At 39.3% G+C, this 22,605-nt stretch overlaps 1 protein-coding gene across 6 annotated transcripts in view; it reads left to right on the forward strand.

The window, feature by feature from the left end:
- The window catches only part of LOC122796606 (ubiquitin thioesterase otulin-like), a 1,420,501-nt gene that overhangs the window by 1,344,018 nt on the left and 53,878 nt on the right, over positions 1–22,605 (forward strand). For all 6 annotated transcript variants that reach the window (XM_044065214.1, XM_044065210.1, XM_044065212.1 and 3 more), the window contains one exon: positions 5,827–6,096. In XM_044065214.1, coding sequence (XP_043921149.1) covers positions 5,827–6,096 — 270 coding nt within the window. The remainder of the gene's footprint in view (positions 1–5,826; positions 6,097–22,605) is intronic.

Here is a 22,605-nt window from a genome sequence, read left to right on the forward strand (position 1 = left end):
TATTAATATAAATAAAACACTAATGTTCCTATTTTGTGTTTCATGATCATATTTTGGTTGTTCAGTTTGCATTTAAAAGTTGGTATCCCACAATGCCTTCTGAGTTGGTGGGGTTACATAATTATGTATGCAAATTTTATGTTAATCAGTGTACAGATTTGTACCTATTTTTCATGGGTTTTGTCCAGATTTTTTGATGTTTCCAGGTTGACGGGTATGATTAAAGTATATAAAGGGGGTAGCCACAAATATCTAGTGCTTACATAAAACACTAATTATTGCAAGCCTTTTTTGAATCTGCTCTCAAGGAATGTGGTACCTTAAGTGTAAATTCATAAATCTGAGCAAGATCAAGCTACATTAGTCACATTCTGTGACAGTAAGTACCTGTATAAAATCACTGGATTTGGATAAATGATAAGCATTTGTGAATAACCCCCTAAAGTATTAGTGTGTATACAACAGATTTAACAATAAATTATGATGGTGTAAGGTAAACCAAAAAAGGATGCTTTTTCTGTTAAAATGGTTTTACTTGTTATTGCAGTAATAGGAAAGAATAATGAAATGTGATGTAAAATAAAACTACAGGCACAAGTTTATGACCCTGTGATATATTTATAAGGGAGTATGCTCTGTTATTGAGATGCATCCAGCATGCAGTGCTGTATATTGTAATAACACCAACATAAGGAGGATGTGATGTCAAGATTAAGGACTGGTAATTTTTGAAATAACTTGTTCAGCTGAAGAACTGAAATAAGGTATGCAGTTAATAGTAGATATGATACATCTGACTTGTGCAGCAGTTCAGTTTGTGTATGTATTGTTTTTGTATTATGTTTCAAGATTAGTAAGGATTAAAAAAAAAACAGTTCCTTCTTGGCTGCATAAGAACAATGAGACTCATTTGTGATCGTTTCTCACAAGTGTGGTCATAAATAAGCAAAACCTTGCAAATGTGAACAGCATTGAGGAGTAAAAAAAAGTCAGATTAAAAGCATTTTTTGAGGGGGCAAGCCCACCTTTACCCCCCCACACACACATACACACACTCACACACTACTACTACTATTACTAGCTGTAAGGTTGCACCAACACTGGGAAAGGCAGAATCATTGGTATGCCAGCAATTCATTCTTATGTAAAACATCCGTCTGGTTGCAAGCCTGGTAGCTGTCCCTCCTTTTCTCTTAACATGGTTTCAGAATTCACACAGAATTTCAGTTTTCTGTCCCAAGCAAGAATACAAAGGGAAAAGAATTGTAACTGTACATATGTTAAATGCAAAGAATTTTAGCCATAATGACCCATTTTTGTCTCCTTCTTGAAAGAGAAATATGGCCATCCTGCAATAAAACAGCCCTTTCCAAGTGCTTATCTAATTGCATTGTTTTTCATGTATAAACAGTACAGTAAAACAAATTTGGGAGAGGTAAGGGCACATTTTACCCGATCAGTTGCCTGTCTACTCAGTATCTTTCAGACTGCCATATTTTCATTCAGCCATGCTTTCTCAACACATTGCAATGGATTTCCTAGTCCACAGGCACATCAGGCTTTGCTGCCGCAGTTTCAGAAGTGTAGATTTAGTCAGTCAGTGTTACAGACCATACAAGCTACCCTGCCTTTTGTCGTATTTGAGTAAGTTTGTTACTCGTACATCAGTGATCAAGTTGAAAGTGGTATTTGCACCCAAACCAACCAAAAAGCATATATCAAAGGTGCAAAAAACAAAGGAAAGGAATCCGGTTACCATCCAAAATCACTATGTTTAGAATCAACTTTATTTAGAAAAAAATCCACGTGCAGATTAGAACATTAACGCGTTGAGAATTAACCACAGCGTTTTCGTCTTCTTACATAGACTTCCTCAGATAAAATGCCATACATTCAAATCCCTTGTTTATATAGAAGTAAATAGGTTGTAAATCAATCAACCAATAAAAAATATTTCATTTAGCCATTTAAAAATTGAAAAACACACACCTATGAATATTGTAAATGGAGGAGAAACATCTAAGTAGTACAATAGGTATTTTTCTTGCCATTGTAACCTAACTAACCAATTAAAGGTGCAAAACAGTATTACTTAAAATCTGGAATATTAAAAACCATTAATTATAAATATTAGTAGAACAAATGTTTTTTATATATATATATATATATATATATATATATATATATATATATATATATATTAAACATAAAACATCAGTTAAAAGGAATTTCCATTATACATAAGGTTCTAGTACAGTATCTATTGCCATCTAGTGGCCAATTTTTTTAAAATTTCTTCAAAGTTTAGCTGCTCTTAGTTTTAGAAGTGGCTTAATGGATATAAAATCATTCAGACCTGGTGTATAGTCTGCCTGTAATGTCACTTGCCACCACAATTCCCTATATTCCAGGGTATCTTCCCATGGACCACCTCTAATGTTATATTTAACATTTTCTAACACCAAAAAACCAAAGGTAGCACTTTTACATTCCTTGGTATGTTTGAATAATGCATTAGTTTCTTTACCTATTGATATTTCATAAATGTGTTCATAAATCCTCTTTTTCAACTTCCTTTCGGATTTACCCACATAAAAGGAGGTACATATTTTGCAAATGGCCAGGTAAATAATACCTTTAGTGATCCTTATTTATTGACATTGGATTACAGAGAAGGTTCAACTTGTTAGCCCATTTTCAGTGGAGGCCCAGGAATAAAAGCTCCAAAGTATTACAAAGCATCAACAGTTTAAATAATTATACCAAATTAGACATAACATAAAAACATTGCATAAGAACAGATGCAAGTTATATGACAATGATTTAATATTTACAGAAAGTTTAACCAGTTTATAGAGAAATTAAAGGTAAATTAGGATAAACAAATGAAGTGAGAGTAAAGCAGACTTATGGTATACTTAGAGAGAGAGCCAGGGGATAAAAATTGGAAGAAGTAAGTGAAGAAGGGAGAGTAATGAGGTGTAAGGTACGAATAGGTACTTGTTCACATATAGGGATATAGTTTATCCTGGTGTTGAGCAAGAACATTGACAGCTTTTGTCTAGAAAGTCTTTCAGAACAGTTTTCAAGGATGGGAAGGAAGATACTGAACTGATGTATAGAGGGAAGGAGTTCCAGGCCTAAGCAACATGGTATGAGCATAGACAATGCCCAGCAGATTTGATAGGTTTATTTTGGTCATTGGAGCATAATGGCTGAATGGGAAAATAGTTGTGTTGAGTAATATGTAGTGCTGATAAAGCAGATAGATTCTGGATAATTTTATAGGTGGTAAGCAGCTGTGTGTATGTTAGTTGATGGAGTAGTTCTAACCAGTTTAGGCTTTTTAGTACTGTACAGTGGTGGGTTCTGAAAGAGGTATTTGTTGTAGATTTTGCATCTTTGTTATAGAATTGTTCAAGTTTTGGTTTTTGTGATGCCTGGAAGCTAGTAAGGATGGGGAGCACCATAAAAAAGTAAGAGGAGGAGATAGGTGAGGCACATGTGTTATAATTCACAGTAACACTAGATGTTCGAAGAATATTTATTTTATTTATTTTACATTTGTTAACCGGGCTAGTCCAACTGGATATATTTCCATTTTCAGCAGAATCCCGGGGAGAAAAGCTCCACAGTAACATTTAAATGTTTATAATGTACAATTACAAGAGAAAAAAATGAAAATTTAAGACAAAACAGTACATGAGAGAACAGTAGTTCCAAAGTCATACTATCTAAGAAGATACCATATTCAAAGAGAAATATTTACACAAATATAAAGAAATGCATTAGTTAAAAATAATTAGAGAGCTTTAGCTACAGTAAAATAAGCTAATTAAGAAATACAGAAACTTTGAAAGGAATAAGATACTCCTACAGTAAGGTATGTGAAGTCGTTTACAATATGTTCACATTTATTTCATCTCTTATTTTCAGGAAATGGTTTAAAGTAGTTTCCGCTACTCAGGGGTAAGTAGTGTTTAAAAAGTAGAGGGGAGGGAGGATAGAGAAAGATGGCAAAGAGAATGCAGGCAATTAGGGTAACAGCAAGGGCATAACCAGTGTTTTTAAGATGTTGCTTCAGCCTTTGCTTAAAGAGTGGGAAGGAGAGAAGTGCAGTTAGATCTGATGGCAACATGTTCCAATATTTTCCAGTGGTATTAAAAAACAAGGAGTCAGCTGCCAAGTTATTAGACTTGGTAATGCTAGCCAGTAGTTTAGTGGAAGAGCATAAGGAATTGAGATTTACATAGGGGGTAATAAGGTTAGAGAGTATCGGTGTGTTCTTCAGTTGGTAGAATATCCTACGAACAACGGTAAGTTGGGAGAGTATCAGAATGTTTTGCAGTTCAGTCAAGCTGCTTTAAGTTCAGACAGTGGTGAGTTCTAAATGGGTTCCCAGTGGCAAACCTGGCAATATTATTATAGGAGTTAGTTTAGTGAGATTATTTTTCTTTAGGTTAGTATATATGGGTAAACATAAAGAAGAGTGGAGATTAAATGGGAGTGGGCAATAGTAGTTCTGGCTGTTGGTGTTAAGAAGGGTTTTATTCTATATAGGGAGCCCAATTTTCTTTTTACGGATTTTATAGTGTTATTTATATGATTGTCAAATGTAAGGTTATTGTCAGTTAAGACAGTAGGATCGTTGATACAGTTTAGGCACCCTCCTTTTTGCCCTGGCACTGTGTGCATGTTTTATCTGTTGTAGCTCTCATACTTATTCTTGGACTTTCTTGTTTGTCTGCCTCTCTTAGTTTTGATTTCTAGAAGTAACTCATAACCTATGTATACAGTTGTGGTTTGAAATTTTTTACATTTAAGAAGTACTTATATATTTTGTAGTGGTTTTCTTTTGCATACCTTGATAGCTGAAGAATTTTGCATTGCTTTTTCTACATTTAGCTTTTTCTTGAAGCTTCTATTTCTCTGGCTTCTTTAATGTGTTGCAGAAGGATTGTTGCTGCATTTTCTTTATAAACAAAAGCTCTTGTTCTGTTTTATAGCTGGCCTGCCCTCTAATGGACATGACTTGAGAGTGCAATCTCATGCACTGCTGGATGTCTGACTGCTAAAGAAATCTGGCTGATAGCATTTACCTTTGTTTGATAGCTATGTTATGCATTCGTGAATATTATTATTCATAATGCTGTTATGGTGTTCCCATTCAGTGTTAGGTTTAACTTTTTTCATTTTTGTTTCTACTACTAATTCCCTTCGCACCACTGTTTTTAACTTTCTCTATTTTCTTTTTATGCCACCGTAATGTCTTGCGGTCTTTCTTTCTGCATTTACTATTTATTTTGGACTGTGTTCTTCAGAATGTCCCCTTAACATGGATCATACAGTTTTTTCATTATTTATATCCATAATTGACTGAAGCCAGCTCTACCCCCCTGTTTTGCGAAAACACCATGTCTTCTTTCATGGTTCCCACTGTAGACAAGCAACATAACCAGTGCTTCTTTTGGCAACAGGACTAAATAATGTCTTTGAGACAAGCGCATTAGAAAAAAAAGCAATGCGACACTTTATCTTTGTAAGATGCCGCCCTCATCACTGCATTTAAAGAGAGTATGTTTGAATCATAAAAATAAAACTGAAAATTCAAAATGTTTATATTATACCACTATGTTTAATTTTGTGCATGTGAAGTGTTAGTCATTCCAAAGGTATTTTGAAGTCTCATTTGCGTAAGATTTGTATTTCCTGAAATTTAGTTAATCATTTTTATATTTGCTTAATTTTGAGAAGTTATGTTCAAGATGCTATGGTTGAGTGAAACCAAACCCTGCCCTAATGTTAATCAGAGCTTTCATTTTGCAGTGGACCTATCTACATTCACTAGAAGATCCACATGAGAAGGTTGTAGCCTGTGAGAACATTTTCCAAGGTGAACAGGAAGAATATTTCCTCTATGAAGCTGTAAAATTACTTATGTTAAAAAAAGCTATTGAACTGTATTGTGAAAAAGAAGATGGAAATGATGTACCAATATTTTGCTGGCTTCTGTTTGCACGAGAAGAGTCTGACAGCCCCTACAGATTTATGAAAAACAGTTTGAATCAAGTTGGCTACACAGGTGGACTTGAGCAGGTAAGTTATTATACCTGTTGACTCAGTTTCCTGAATAAATTGGTTGCACTGGAATGTGAACAACACTGAACCTCCATGATCCTGGCTAAGTTTACAGAGTCTAGTAAAATGAACATTATGGATGTTTTCCCTTTTGTCTTCTATCCTCAATGGAATTGAAGGTTTGGATCTGTAGTAAGTCATGCATTGGCCTGATCTTTTTTCTTTAGAATAGTTAATAATGTTGGGCTTATAATCAAGGCTAAACATTGATATGCTTTTAGTGTCTCCTACATTTCTCATTTTCACAAGATATAATAATCTCAGTTATAGATTAACAGGGGCTGTGGGGAGTTTGCTTCCCTGCAAAATTACTTTTTTAGCTCTTTTGTTGTTTGAGATAGTAATTCACTTTTGAGTGTTGTAACCTTTTGTGACTGCAGTTATGAGTGCTCATCAAAAAAGGCTTGCATTTGAGTCATGAAGCCATATATAGATATATACCTACATGTATACATAAGTGCATGTATGTGTCTGTGTTTGTGTATGTGTATATATATATATATATATATGTGTGTGTGTGTTTGTGTATATACGCACACACAGACACACACGCACACACACAATATGGGAATGCTTAAACTAAGTGAAAACTCCCAGATGGTGACTTTTGTTTTGTTGACATACTTTAGCTGACTGAACAGATTGTCAGCAGGTGTGCAAGATCGACGGTCCTCTAGGTTGAGGAATATGCACTTTTCCCCAATGATTGTGTGATTTAAGAGACAGTATATATAATTGGCAGGTGTTGTGGGAAGTACTGGGAGTTACCTCCCCTGCAACAAATAATGCTTAACTTTTGCGTGCTCCAAGGTTGTGCTCAGAGCATGCGCAATACAGTGTCAGTATTCTGTCTTTCAGTTTTTAGGTGTTGATGTTAGTGAGATCCACATTTGGGAGTTAGTTATTTTAAGCATCCCATAAATTTAAATATATATATATATATGTTGCTTGTCTTTCGGCTTTTCCCGGTTAGGGGTCGCCACAGCAGAACTCCAGTCCGCTAATGATTGGCAGTAGATTTTCACGAATGCTGAGGTGCCAGCTCGACGTCCAACCTTCAACGAAGGCAAGCCCATTTACGTATGTCTTTTGAACGCCCATCCAACCGCGGGGAGGACATGCAGACTCCACACAGAAGGCACTCCCCACACTTCAGCTGAGAATCGAACTGCAGAACCTCTTGCTGTGAGGCAACAATGCTACCGCTGTACCACCGGAGATGTTTTTTATATATATATATGTGTGTGTGTGTGTGTGTGTGTGTGTGTGTGTGTAAACATGTTTTTTTTTTTTTTTTTTTTTTTTTTTTTTTAAGTACTTTCATGTCTTGAGAAGGACTGTTAAGCTATATGGGTGAAGGTTTTGACTGTATAAGTTAAGTACCGTAAAGTATGTGATCAGGGTCACACCTGGAAAGCAGCAGAACATTGGAGCTTAAAACACGTGTGTACGACTAATTACTTTAATTAAAATACTAGAGTATCATGTTAACATCTGTATAATAAAAAGTTTAGAATAGCTACTGTTCAGCAGTAGCACACAGATAATTCCTTTTCTAGATTGCAAAGTACTTCTCAAATACAGCTGCTGAAACCTGATTGTAATGATGATGGATATAGACAAAGTTGATTCTTAGATGCCTGTTGGTGTTCTTTGATGGCAGAGACTAATAACAGCAGCAAGTTAATGAAATTTTCACTAGATGGATAGTGTAATACAATACAAAAAAAAAACTGAATTTTAATAACTGTTGGGCTATATCTTGTATAGAAGAAAAAACAGCCTCTCAAAGAATTAAAAGAACTCCTTTTGATATGACCCATTTGCTTACTGATCTAAATCAAGGGAAACTTCTCAGTGCTGTAGTTCACCACTGAGGAAATTAGTGAATGACAAACCAGTTTAAAGTCTGTTGATACCTGGTACTTCCTTTTTCTTAGAAATTGTGCAGACTGGCTATGATGTTGTCATGTCCCCGGGGTGGGGATTATTATGGAAGATGACATTCCTATACCACCATTCTGAAGAGACTATTTTGGTTCCCCATATCACAGTTTTTTATCTATTTTTGTCTTGACTGCATATTGTAAAATGTACATTGTATTATTGGTGAGGCAGTTCTAGAATTAAATGCCTGCGCTTATTGATAAAAAAAAAAAGTCAGCTTTTGTTTTTGGAAGATATAAGACACGCACATTCAGTAGTGTTATGAAACAGACTGGCTAATAACGTTTTTTTTTCCCTCGCCTATTGCAGGCAGCGGCACTGATTGGTAGAGTGAATCTTCTGCTGTGATGTGGCACCCCCTTATGAGCCTATAACCACTCCTAACCCATGCACATACCTTAACTGGCTTGCCTCTTGGCTGGGGGGAACCACAATACCCAGCCCATTTCCCTGCAGGCTGGTGACTGAATTTATGCTAGGGGGAGGAGGGCAAAAAGCTGTCGTTGCACTAAGAAGAGATACTTGATTTGTTACATAACATTTGTGTCCCTCAGTATATGCTGTAGTTGCATTTATTGGCCACAGCCTGCAATGAGGTTTGGTGCATATTTGGCCTTGCACTAAGTATAAGACTATGAGAAGCATTTCCCAAGCTTTCCCACATGGCTAGCCCAGCCTTCACTGTGAGATTAGTATTCAGCACCATCTCTTCTAGCGCAGCTACCCAGACCCTTTCCCCACTAAGGGGAGGTTAGCACTGAACAGACAAAGCTTTGTCAGTTCTGTCCTCCCTGGACACCTCTAGCAGGTAACCAGGCCACTAACTGAGCTTAGTCAAGACTCTATCTCTGTATGCCAGTGTAACTGGCAGCCTGCCTAATAAAGTTAATAGAGGGATCCCAGGCCTGCTGCTTAGCCTAGATTCTGAAACCTTTGGTAGTGTGCCCTGGTCTTTGTTGGGGGGGGGGTTGGGGGTGAAGTACTTCAGAAACTAAATGTCAGTTAAGTTTTGGAATGTGTTTGAGAGAGTTTGTGAAGCCCTCTGCTTAAGTATGTGGTCATTCTTCCCTGCCCTTTGTTCTCCAGAGGTAGATGAGGCTGTTCTTCTCTACTTTTTTTGCCTGTACATTGAGCCCCACTGGTGCATACGTTCTGAAAATCTTAGTTGGAGGGGTAAACTTTGCAGTGGAGGAAGACTATCTATCGCTGAATTGTCATTTTCTTCTATGAAGCTATAGTGCAGAAATTTCCTATCAGTTAAACAGCTGCTTTATCAGTTCTCTGTGATCATCAGTTACATGGTGAACCAGCTCAAGAGAGGAGTTTCCCCCCTTTTATTCAGTATTGAACTCATAATTGCAAAGTAAACTCCAAGTAAGTTGGGACAAAAAAATTAATACAGTTAGGGATTATTTTGGCCATATTCCCTCTTCATTTACATTAATATAACTGTCTCCCAACACACAGTTCCAAAAAGGATAAAAAAGATGGTAATGGTTTAATTTAAGTAGAACCATTTGGGCAGTCTGTCCTTACTTAGGCTTCCCTGCCTGTAAAAAATGGTTTATCTAGTTGATTTATCCAACAGCTCATCCTTCCATATGGGACTAAAACTTCTCACTCTGATGCCTGTAATAATATTTGTTGGCATGAGCCTTCTAGGAAAGCAGCAATGGATTGCTCCATCTTCAGCTTTCTACCAGTTCAGAAATAGTTCTGAGATGTGGAGCTCCATACTCACCAGCCAGTAAGACTGGACCTACCAGACTTCATTCAGCCTGGTATCTAAAGTTTATCATATTATTAGCCCTTTCCCCTTATGCATAATGTTGTGCTGACAATCTTCCTAGCCAGATTTTTTCTGCCACAAGTTACACTCACATCAGAGACAAATTTTCCAGATTTCATTTTTCCTGTAAGATATTTTTGTAAAAGAATTCATATTTCTGAAGTAATTGCTGTATTTTTCAGTTAATTCTTATATTGTTGATTGCCCAATATACAATTCCAGTCAGACAGTTAGTTACATTTTGTTTTGGCTTTTTAGGCACACTTCCTTAACCCTGTCCAAAACCTTGGCATTCTTCTGCTGTGGTTTAGCACTGACATTTGGCATTTGCTTGCTGTTCTTGCCTTTATGCTCTATTGTTTTGCTGTTTTACTTCTTGGATTAAAAAAAGAAAAGGAATTGTCTAAATGTAATAACTTGTTTGCTAAGTCTAGTGACTTTTACTATTTAGCTTGCTCTACCATTTATTGGTTTTGCAGTTGTTTTATGCCAGGATTAGTAGTACACTGTTGTCTGTGTTTTTTTTTTTTTTTTTTTTGGTGTCTCGGTGTTAATTGCTGGTCGTCTCCGTTGCATTTATAATGGCAAGTAAATTCTGTAAGAAATGTTCTGACTTTTTAATGGAAAGTAAATTCTATACTGCATAGGTGTGGATGTATAAGTCTGTCTGAACCAGCAGCTACATAGATGGGAGAGGTAACAATGATTGGAAGACTTAAGAACAAAAAGCCATCACTGCAGAACTGGTTTCATCATCTGCACTTTTTTACTGTGTCTGTATTCTTGCCATTTTTCTGTAACCATGCAACATATGCTGCTTTCTTGGAAACTGTAGCAGGCCTTTATCTATGTTTCCTTTAGTCGGGTAGCAAAATCCATAGTAAATTGGTAGTGCATTATTGTATGTCTATCAACTTATAAAGACAGCAGTGTGAACCTCCCAGTGTGACTCTGCAAACCTGCAAGCCCCACATCTGTAAATGTAGACTGATTGTACCTCCATGGTGATCTTCAGAATGTAGATGGCATAGTTTTTGAACCCTAAGTCAGACATGAGTCTGTTGCTGAGCACAGAATAATAAAACTTAGGGTGAAGCATATAAACTATAGTACAGTGGTATGCCAAATAAAGCGACCCCTCCCCACCATAATAAGATAATCTGCACAAGAACATGGCTTGAAAGTAAAACAGCATGTTGTGCCATGTACCTTATTTGTGCAAAACAGTAGTGCTGTTCTCATCGACTACACAGAGGAATGTCAGCTTTAAGTGGCATACTAGATTGTATGGTTTGATTTTACATCTGTTCTAAGGACCAAGAAAACAGCTCCCTTCCTGCAGTCAACAGCATGTCTGCAAGCTTCAGACAAATCTACCCTCGTTCAGTACCCCACAGTCCATATTTTTTCCACCAATTGTTAGACAGTTTTTTGATTTTTTGAGATTAAAAAGGTCTCAGGTTTAAAAAAAATGTACCAAATCCAGTCACAAAATCCCCATCTGACACATTTGACTCTAAAACCCTTGAAGCAGAGCGAGTCATTGAGCGAATGATTGAGACCTATATCTTTGAGCCCCTAGTAGAGTGGGGTCCTTGATGGGTTGTCTAAGCACAAAGTACTAAAAAACAAAAAGGTACCGAAGCTAACACAGCTGAAGGTAAAACAAAAAACTTTAATGCACACAAAAGAGAGTTAGCGCTTTCACGGTGTCCTCTCACCGCTTCATCAGACTGTTCTCAACTAGTAACAAAAGCACTTAAATAGCATAAGTTAATCAGTCAATTAAGGCACTAATCAAAGCAACAATTATCTGAAAGAAAAATGTCACAACTGGAAAACAGGCAAATAAAGCATATAGAAAACATAAATATAAATAGATAGTCCTATACTTAGTGTTTGAGAGGTCTAGCTTTTACAGAAGGCTTAAGAGAGACAACTTCATTAAGACCTGGTGTCTTATCAGCATTAAGAGACAGAATCCATTTTTGCTCTGCAGTAGACCAGCCCACTTTCCCAATGAACAAAATGTAATAAACGATTAAATAAGCAAGGACATATTTGACATTCTGTTGTCTGCTTTCTCCAATTGCCTTTGGTTTATAGAATCTAAAAAAGTGGGCTTCTTTAGTGATCTCACCTGAAAAGTTTGTAAAAATATCTTAAAACAATGAAGAAATATTCAGAGGTTCATAGGTAAATGCTAGGATATTGATCCAAAGGACACTTTTTGCAGCCTGGCCACAAGATCCCAGATTTGTAGTTACCTATCTTCTTGAATTAATACCTAGTTTTGACTCCTTACAATGTGTGCTTGGGAGGTCAGCTCATAAATATCCAGCAAAATGAATAATTTGTCTAGTTTCAACCATTTCATTACAGTCTTCAGAGGCCAGACCCAGTGTATATTTATGATTGCTCATTCATTCATCCAAGTTTCATTTAATGAAGACCAGGAAGCCTTTACATCCAATGGACGTCTGTTCCGTAAAAGAATCTCTGTGATAGCTAGCTGTCTCACTAGCAGGTCCTTTTTATGTATTAGTGGAAATTAAAATCTGTTGACCAGGTGTTTAGGGTATTACTTGTTTTGGAGATGTGGAGGCGATTGCATTTGATCTGATCTTTTAAGCTTCTATATGCTAGACAGAGGTCTCCTCTCAGAAGTCTATAGGAAAGAAAAAAGAGAGAGAGAGTGCTTTGAGGCAGTTTGGATAGTTCACAGAGGACATTCCTTTGATTGTCTTAGTGATTAAATGCTAATGTCTCTTGAGCTGGATAATGTGCATAGACGTACATACCAAAGGGGGTATTATACTCTTATCCACCCAATGAGGGAGATGTAGAAAGGGATTATGACTTTGGTCTAGAATGTATACTCCTGAAGATTAGGACTGACTGTATGTTTTATAACATCAGTGGGCACATGGTGATCAAAGGATAGCTCATTATTAATGAAAGTAACCAGGTTCGTGATGACTGATTGAGTTTTAAAAGGGGTGTTGTGTCAAAGATTTATGAAGCCAATGTCAAATCCAGGACAGAATAGCATTTTAAATTACAAACTGAAATATTTTACATGCCAGTCATTTTAAAACAAAAGTGTAGCTTTCAGTTGTCTTCAGAATAAAAAAGCTGTATAACTATATGACTTCAGGCCTAAAAAGAGCACGTTTTCCAGGATAAAAGTGATATTTTATTATTTTTGTATTCTGAGGAATTAAAGAACATCAAAAAACATTTTTTTTAATTCAAGATGCAGCCACTGTGTTGCATTTGAGGGTGGAAGGCCAGTCTGAGAACATTTTTATAGCTAATTATAATAGTAATATTCCCTGACTATATTCTGAAATATGTTGAATTAGTTAAAAGACAGTCATTTATTGGGGGGGGGGGTACAGTCCTTTTGGAAAGTGGTTACTTGTTAAAGGGTTAACCATTGTTCATCTAAATTATATATTGTCAGATGGGTTGCAAACTGGCTCACTGATGGAACTCATACGGTCAAAATAGGGGACTCCACCTCCTCCAGGAGACTCATAACCAGTGGTGTTCCACAAGGATCGGTTCTGGGACCCCTACTCTTTAGAATGTACTTCTCTGAAGTACAGGCTAAAACTAAAAGACTGTGGCTGACAAAGTTTGCCAATGAGTGCAAACTGGGAGCAATGATTGAAACTCCCAGCGATGTCAGCATCCTGCAAGAAGATCTTACACAGACTAATGACTGGTGCTGAAGTCATGGTCTTAAACTTAATGCAAAAAAATGCATTATCATCCCCTTCAGCAAGGGTGATGTTCCTGCAAACTACCCATCAATAGCAATACCCTAAGCACACAGTCAGTGGTGAGAGATCTGGGCACACAGGTTGACAGCAACCTTAACTTCGATCACCATTTCTCCACAGTGGTAAGAAGGACATTTTATATTGCTCATCTCCTAAGTAAGGGCATTGCCTACAGAAAAAAAAAGAGGTTATAACCCCCCTGTACTCTTCCCTCATCAGGCCAATAATAGAGTACAATGCTCCATTTGGTATGTTCCTTTACAAACACCTGCAGCAACTGGAGAGACCACAGAGGTTCCTTACGAAAAAAATTCAGGGTCTTCGAGATCTGTCTTTTGCAGACAGACCGGAATCATTGTCACTTTACTCTGTGTCATACAGACTGAGAGCAATATCTGACCCAGCTTTGATGGAAATGCTGCACATTCACAAGTGAGATGGCATCAGATGGATCACTTGCTCAAAGGACCTTAACCTGGTATGTGACATCAACAGAACTTGTCAGAGAAACAGATTTGTCTCACAGAGGTTGCCCCACCTTTGGAACAAGCTTCCCATTCATGTTAAACAAAGCCCCTCGTTGGCCCTGTTTAAGCACAGTTTGGACAATTGGATGGGTAACCTGAAATTCACCCTCAGGGTTCCACTTGTGTCCTTGTTGGACAGAATCAGTAGGTGCTGATTATAATGTCTGTTTGAACTAGATACCCTTGGGAATAGGATTGAACTTATCTAGGCTTGAAAGGGCCCTGGGGCTGTTAGCCTAATTACCTCCTATGATCCAAGTGCTGTCACCAAAACCAGCCTGAACTACTCCATTCATTTCCTTGTTTTTCTTTCCCTGTAGTTCACTTATGATGATAATCGCTTAACTCCCTTGATATGCTCACTTTGTTTCAGGTATGATATAAGTAAACCAAGTCCATTGACAAAGAAGGTCAGATGTTTGTATCTCTTACCAAAGACTGAGAAAGCAGTTGGGTCACAATGAATATTGCACCACATTAAATACTGCTTATTATAAAGACCTCTCGTCTGTACTGTTCTTTAGTTTTCACAGTACAGTACAGTAAAACTTTACAATCTCCTTCACAACTACTTTTAACAGCGCTACTTTGTCAGGAAATAACTTGTTTACCCTTTCTGATTATTCAGAGACTTCTATCCTTTAGTACTCATCTGCACTTTGTTTCTTGGGCTTTTCAAATATTGTTGAGTTTATTTTCCCCAAGAAATGCTGCTTAAATATGATACTTAGCCTTTCCTAATGGGAGTGACAGATAATCCCCCCCCCATTTTAATTTGTGACTTCCAAGATTCTTCTTTGGCAGGTTTTCTCTTTCTACTTTTCTACTGCTTGAGTTCTAGAATACTGTGTGATCAGCATAAGACCTATAAGGTTTAGAAAGAACAGTTAAGTGTTTTATTGTCTTTCAGAAGCACCTGAGCAAAATTTACTGTGACATTTTTAGACAACCAGGTACTTGTTACATTTAGTTGTCACATTGTGCATATTTATCTTTCGTAAATACAGTCTTAACACCATCCTTGTGCCTGAGTATCCTTTAACAAAACTTAAGTACATCTTAGGTTCCATCACCTGGATCTTTACTTTCTTGTTCTGTGTGAGGTTGTATTCTGGTGATGACTTGTATTGCTTGGTCTCTACTGGGACAATCACAGTCATAGATGCTCATTTTTCTTTGGGCAGTTCCCAAGGATATTTGAGCTGAAGACATTTTCCTACAGGTTCTTGTAGCCAGAGCCCTACAGTACCAGGTAACAAAAGTTATGGATACTTACCTTATTGTTAGATCTTAGAGTAAAGTTCTTTCTGCAGGAGACAGCCATTTCTCTTTGCTTTGTTCTTTTCAGTTTTCTTCTGGGATGTTACTGATGAATTAAGAGGTAGCAGACAGTACATTATGGAGTGGCTTAGCACCCTGGTTGAGGATGTCCTTCAAGGATGCATCTGCAGTCCTTACAAATGGGTTGTCCTGTCCTCAGGCAGCCCTTCGGTCGTCCAGATTCCAAAGTCTGGGTCTGGCCTCGGCTGATGTCGCACTTCACCCGACGTCATAGCTGCAGTTCTTCGGGTATAAAGGCATCAGCCGACGCCATTTTCCTCAGTCTTTCTTGCCGTGTGGCGCCCGAAGCAGAAGCTGTTCGCAAGTGCCGGTTGGTCAGAATCAGAAATTACTACTACCGAAGACTTCTAAAAAGCTAAGTACCCCGTTGGGGACTCTTTCTTGCCTCAGCCAATGTCAGAAAAAGTGAATAACTGTTTAACTTGTGGGAAACAAATACCTCATAAAGATTTCCACTCTTACTGCCTACCTTGTTTAGGCCCAGACCACGACGTAGCAGCTTGTCTAGCCTGTGCTTCTTTCAACTGACGGACACTTAGACGTCGGTCAGAATTTGCTGAGGAGTTTTTCGGCTCCGCTTTTGCTTACAACATGCCGTCGGAAACTCCGACTTCGCAATTTACTAAAAAGCGCAAGGAAAAGGACCGACACTCACGGTCCGCGGTTTCGGCCGAAACCACGGTTAAGTCAACAGCGAGTGTCTCGGTTTCGGCTGAAACCGAGTCCGCGGTCCTTCCTTCGGCCGAAAGCTAGCCTCCTACCGAGGCCTCATCCAGCATGGCTGAATCTGCTACTGAAATCCCACCTGCTCCTGCAGGATCACAGGATTTATCTGATACTATTCCTTTAGATATATCTACACCTGCACGTGGAGCTGCTAGGCCCCCTGCATCCATGTCGATTAAGGCTTTTGCCAGGGCTAAAGCAGCAAAATCTACCAAGAATGTGCCAGCTAAGACCCCCTCTCACAGGCCTAGCTCTAGTACTCAAATGCTTAGTCTTGCAGTGGATCTTATTTCTTTGATCCGGGGATCCCAACCTCACCCTGACAGGGCCTCTCACCCACCTCCAGAGAAGAGGCCTAGAGCAGAGCCCCCTGAGCCAGTTTCTACAGATTACTCCTCTGATGATTCAGAACATACAGACCCTCCAGAGGGCCCTTATTCTCCTTATGAGGACTCTGATGCAGAAGACTCCATTCCTTCTGCCTCTCCTCCTGAGCATTTTTCTTTTGGGGAAACCTTGCATGCTATGAGGGAACAATTTCAATGGCAGGGCCAGGATTTTTCAGACTCTAGGAAAAGGCTTAGGACCTTTTTGCATTTGCCACAGCATAGGCCTTTAGCCATTCCTCCAGTACTTACTGTTGTGGATGATGCATTTAATGATACTTGTACTGCTCCTGATTCACTTCCTCCGGCCCCTGCTAAGCCCGACAGGTACTACAGGGTTCTGGACACACATTATCATTTGTATAAGGCTCCTTTTGCAGATCCTGAAACTATTTCACAGGGACCCAAGGCAGTAGCAGCTACCTCTGCCAAAAAAACCCTCCCCTCTGAAAGGGAATCCAGGGCCTTAGAGAGATGGGGTAAAAAAGTTTACACTTCTGCTACTCTTTCAGCTAGGGCCTTAAACTGTCAATTCCACATGATTCAGTATCAGGAATTTATGTTAGATCAGTTAACTAAAAAACTGTCCTCACCTGAACCATTAGACAAAAAATCTCTTCAGGAAATGGTACATAACATTCAGCAGGTCAGTAATCATTCCTTAAAATGCGGCTATGATGCACTGGAGGCTTCCTTTAGATCAGCTATGACTGGTACAGTGATCAGAAGGCATGCATGGTTAAAAGAGCAGTCCTTACCAGACCATGTTAAATCAAAGCTTCTAGATGCTCCCATGGATAAGCTCAATTTGTTTGGCTCCCCTGCACAGCAGGTGCTGAAGAAGGTGGAAGAGAAAGCAAAATCTGTCCAGACAGTCAAGGATTTCTTACAGGTCCAGCCTCCAAGGTTTAGTACGAACTGGCCTTCCAAGAATTGGTCCTTTCCAGACACCAGAGCACAGAGAGGCAGGAATAGGCGCCCAAGAGGCAGGGGTCAATCCAGAGGTGCCTACAGGGGGTGTCAGTGGCAGCCTAACAACCAGCGAAGTACTGCCACAGATCCAGCCACTACCACTTCCACAGGACAATCACAGTGACTTGGCTCTGAGACCGCCTACCAGGGAACAACTAGAAGCACCCTTAGACGGAAAGCTAGCCTTATTTTTGGAAAACTGGCATCACATCACAGGAGACAAATGGATTTTACAGACAATAGACCAAGGTTACAGGTTTCGCTTCCATACTCTACCAAGGAAGAGAGGAATGCCAAACCTACCTCCAAATCAAAAGAAAAAAGCTCTAGAACAAATAGACCACTTGATAAGGATGAGAGCTATAGAAAAGGTACCGTCTATGGAACAAGGGCAAGGATTTTACTCCAGACTTTTCCTGGTGCCAAGAAAAGAAAACCAATGGAGACCTATTCTCGACCTGTCCGCTCTAAACACATATCTCATTGTTCCAAAATTCAAGATGCTGACCCTACAGCAGCTCCTTCCCATGCTGGGCAACGAGTCTTGGCTGGTAACTCTAGATCTCAAGGAGGCATACCTGCACGTCCCCATACGACCAAATTACAGAAGATACCTCAGATTTCTTGCAGGATCAGAGCATTATCAATTCTCAGCATTGCCCTTTGGCTTATCTACTGCGCCCAGAGTATTCACGAAATGCCTGGCATCAGTAATTGCTTATTGCAGGCTTCAGGAATTCAAATTTACCCTTACCTGGACGACTGCCTGTTACAAGCGGACAACAAAACAAATTAGAAAAAGATTTGAAAAAGGTCATTCATCTACTACAAGCCTTGGGATACACAGTCAATATAAAAAAGTCAAGGCTGATACCATCCCAGACAATAACTTTCTTGGGTGCAGAACTGGACACATCAAATCAAATGGCATCCCTCACAGCAGAAAAGCAGAAGCACCTTCCTCTCTATTTCATGGCATTAACAACGCAGAACCAGCTAACAGCAAGAAAAGTCCTGCAAGCCCTGGGTTACATGGCATCCTGCATAATATTGATTCCACATACCAGACTACATATGAGGAAGTTGCAGTGGTACCTAAGGAATTTATGGTCTCAACATAAGCACAGCCTAGAAACCCAAATTCCAATAATTCCATGCCTGAAGCAAGAATTCCAATGGTGGGCCCAGGCCTGTCAATTGAACAAGGGATTGCCCTTCCACAGCCCTCAACCAAGCCAGACTATCACCACGGACGCCTCAGACCTCGGTTGGGGGGCACACATGCTGGACAAGTGCATACAAGGCCTATGGACTCAAGACCAGCTGAACCTACACATAAATCAAAAGGAGATGCTGGCAGTGAAACTGGCAATTCAGACATTCAGACCGTTTCTTCAACAGGGTCAATTGCTGATAAGGACGGACAACACCACAGTTATGTGGTACATCAACATATAGGGAGGCACACATTCATACCCTCTATGCCGGATGGCAATGGACCTCTGGAATGTGGCCCTGAGCTACAACATTCAGCTACAGGCAATATTTGTACCAGGAAAAGAAAATATACTAGCAGACATCCTAAGCAGAACTACCACGAGATGCCCACGAATGGATGCTGCATCCAGACATCTTCAAATCCATTACAAGGAAATGGGGACTACCAGAAATAGACTTATTCGCATCCCCACACAACCACCAATTGAAAAAATTCTGCACAAGGGCATACCACCCACTTGCTTGGAAGGTGGACTCCCTATCTTTCAGTTGGAAAGACCTGACAGCGTATGCATTCCCACCTCTTCCTTTGATGCACAAGGTGCTACTGAAGATCAAAGAAGACCGGCCAAGGATCATCCTGATAGCTCCAGACTGGCCGAGGCAGCATTGGTACCCATTACTGAGGAGTATGTCTCGGGAACAAATATGGCCTCTGCCCCTAGTTCCCTTACTGCTAACACAGAACAACTTCAAAACCCTGCATCCAAACCTAAAAACGCTGCAGCTAGCTGCCTGGAACATTGCATAAGACAAAATAACCCAGATTTATCTGAAAGGGTTAAGGACATTATCTTGGAGGCTCGCAGACCCTCAACAAGAAAAACTTACTCAGCAAAATGGAAAAGATATCTCATTTGGAGTGCAGCAAAAGGAGAAAATGTGTCACTGGTAAACATAGCTAACATCCTGGAATACTCCAAGGAAGCCACCATTGCCCGCTTGGGACTTAAACTTTGTGCTAGAAAAATTAACACTCCCTCCTTTTGAGCCAGCAGCAACAGCAGAATTACAGTACTTATCATGGAAAACTGCTTTCCTGCTTGCAATCACTTCAGCAAGAAGGGTTTCTGAATTACAGGCATTAATGGCAGTACAGCCCTTCCTTATCTTCCATCAAGATAGAGTGTCCATGAGAACTAATCCTACTTTTATGCCAAAGGTGGTCTCCAGGGTATCTTTAAACCAAGCTATCCACCTGCCTACATTCTTCCCCAACCCACAGAACAGGGGATACATACCTTGGATGTACATAGACAATTACGCTACTACCTGGACAGAACCAAGAGCAATAGAAAAACTGACCAGTTACTGGTAGCATATGCAACAGGAATGGAAGGAAAAGCAATTTCAAAACAGACAATCTCTAAGTGGATAGGAAATTGCATTAGATTCTGTTACTCTTACCATGAGAATACAACTCCAGAAAACATCAGACCTCATTCCACAAGGGCTACAGCCACTACTACAGCTTTTTTACGAGGAGTGGCTACCAAAGACATTTTAGAGGCTGCTACTTGGAGCTCCGTGCATACATTTGCCAAGCATTATAATCTACCCTTATATTCCAGATCCCGAGCAGGTTTTGCCACTGCTGTTTTGCAAGGGATCTTAACTACACCATAATCTTATTATTACCTCCTCCCCCAGTTTGGCTATGGTATTCTACCCATTTGTAAGGACTGCAGATGCATCCTTGAAGGACATAGTACAGTTTTGTACCTACCATAAATGTAGATGTCCGAGAGGTATGCATCTGCAGTCAGGATTACCCACCCTCCTTCCCCTCTGTGGTACTCCTAGGGTATTTGCCCATCTTGTAGCTAGCTGGGGGAATCTATTATGGTGTATTTGTTTGTATATATGTATATACATGTTTATTTCTATTTGCTCTCTTTTGTTTGGAAATATTTGCATTTATCCAAATTTAGCCTTCCTAGAGGGCACCTGGTATCTTGGGCAAGAAACACTGAGGAAAATGGCGTCGGCTGATGCCTTTATACCCGAAGAACTGCAGCTATGACGTCGGGTGAAGTGCAACATCAGCCGAGGCCAGACCCAGACTTTGGAATCTGGCCGACCGAAGGGCTGCCTGAGGACAGGACAACCCATTTCTAAGGACTGCAGATGCATACCTCTCGGACATCTACATTTATGTTAGGTACAAAACTGTACTTTCCATATAATGAAGAGTCTAAATGCTTGTGCCACAGTCTCAAAGATCCCTGGAGCCTGAGAGACAAGTCTAAATTGTTATGTGCTTAAATGTTTTGATACACACACTTGTGTACCATTCTTCCTTCGTCTTTGAACCACTGATACCTAATGAGACTGACAAAGCAAACCTGAAACATTGTTCTCATTAACGTTTAGTTAATCTTTTGGCCGGGAAGTGCCTGCCTATCTGGGAGATGATGTCACTGTCCACACTGAACAGATGACACTCATACTCTCATGGTACATTTCTGCCGCTTTTTCATCCAGCTTTTTCATAGGTTCATAGGTTAGTACTAGGCTAACTGCCTCTGTAGACCATTTTAAAACTATCCAATTACCCCATGTGAGAATCAAACCCTGTACCTTGTGTCTGTAAGATAAACAACTTTACTATTATGCCAACCTATCTCCCTGTCTAGGTACTGGTAGAGGCTGTGTATGTACCACCTTCCTTTTTGGCTATATGAGAGTTGAGTTCCACAGAGATAAATGCAGCAACTGAAAAAAAAAAGTTTTTAGTGTGTGATGGGCAGAGGCTAGGGGTTCTCAGACTTCAGGTGTCAATATCTGAATGCGTCATGGAAACAGCAATATAGAGTTTGACTCCCACAATTGGTACTAGTTAGTATAAAAAAAGGGCAGTAGGCCTTAAGGATGTACTATAAATTTGTGGGTAATATCCAAGTCATACAAATGTTTCACAGTGTCTGGATATGTGTTAGAGTTGTAATCATTGGGTCCCCAGGATTTCATCCACCTCATATCAAACCCAGTGCCATACACTGCCAACAGTAATTCAAGCTTGACCAGAATTATATTACATGTACATGTGCATGTACACAGACACCCACAGCCACACACACTCATGTTCAGTGTATTCAGAAACAGTATTTTTAGAATAGGGATACATTGTGGCTCTCCATTATCAATTCACACCTTTCTAAGTTTTAAGGCATGCTGCCACCAGTTAATCAAAACTAATGAAACAAGAACATACCATACATTTTCAAAAGGTAGCAGCTACCAAAAAAGTATATTCCTTTTGTGGGCAGACAGCAAATGTTTGGATAAGTCGGTAAAATATTTCAAACCTTACTGTAATTAAATAAGTAACCTGAGGGGATTTTACATTAAATAACACAATTTTCTTTTTGAAATAAATAAGGTAAAACATTTCATTCCAGGTAAATATGCAGACAGTAGAAAGAATTGCACAATTAAAAAAACTACCAACATAAAAATTTCAACAAAACACAAATTAAATGTCATGCTGCTAAATGCTAGGAGTCTAAACATGAAACTGCACTCGTAAGCATTCCTAACCCTGGAAAATGCTGGCATCCATGCAGTTATGGAAACCTGGTTCAAAGCTGCAGAGAGCAGCTTTAAAACCTCAGCTTGGCCAGCTAAGAACTTGGTTATATTCAACTGGATGTATAAGAGAATTTAAGTACCTTTATCTGCACTTTTTTTTTTAAAATACAGTATTTAATTTG

Source organism: Protopterus annectens, chromosome 3.part0, assembly GCF_019279795.1.
Source record: "Protopterus annectens isolate FY-2018-M chromosome 3.part0, PAN1.0, whole genome shotgun sequence".
In the NCBI taxonomy this organism is placed as follows: Eukaryota; Metazoa; Chordata; order Ceratodontiformes; family Protopteridae; genus Protopterus; species Protopterus annectens.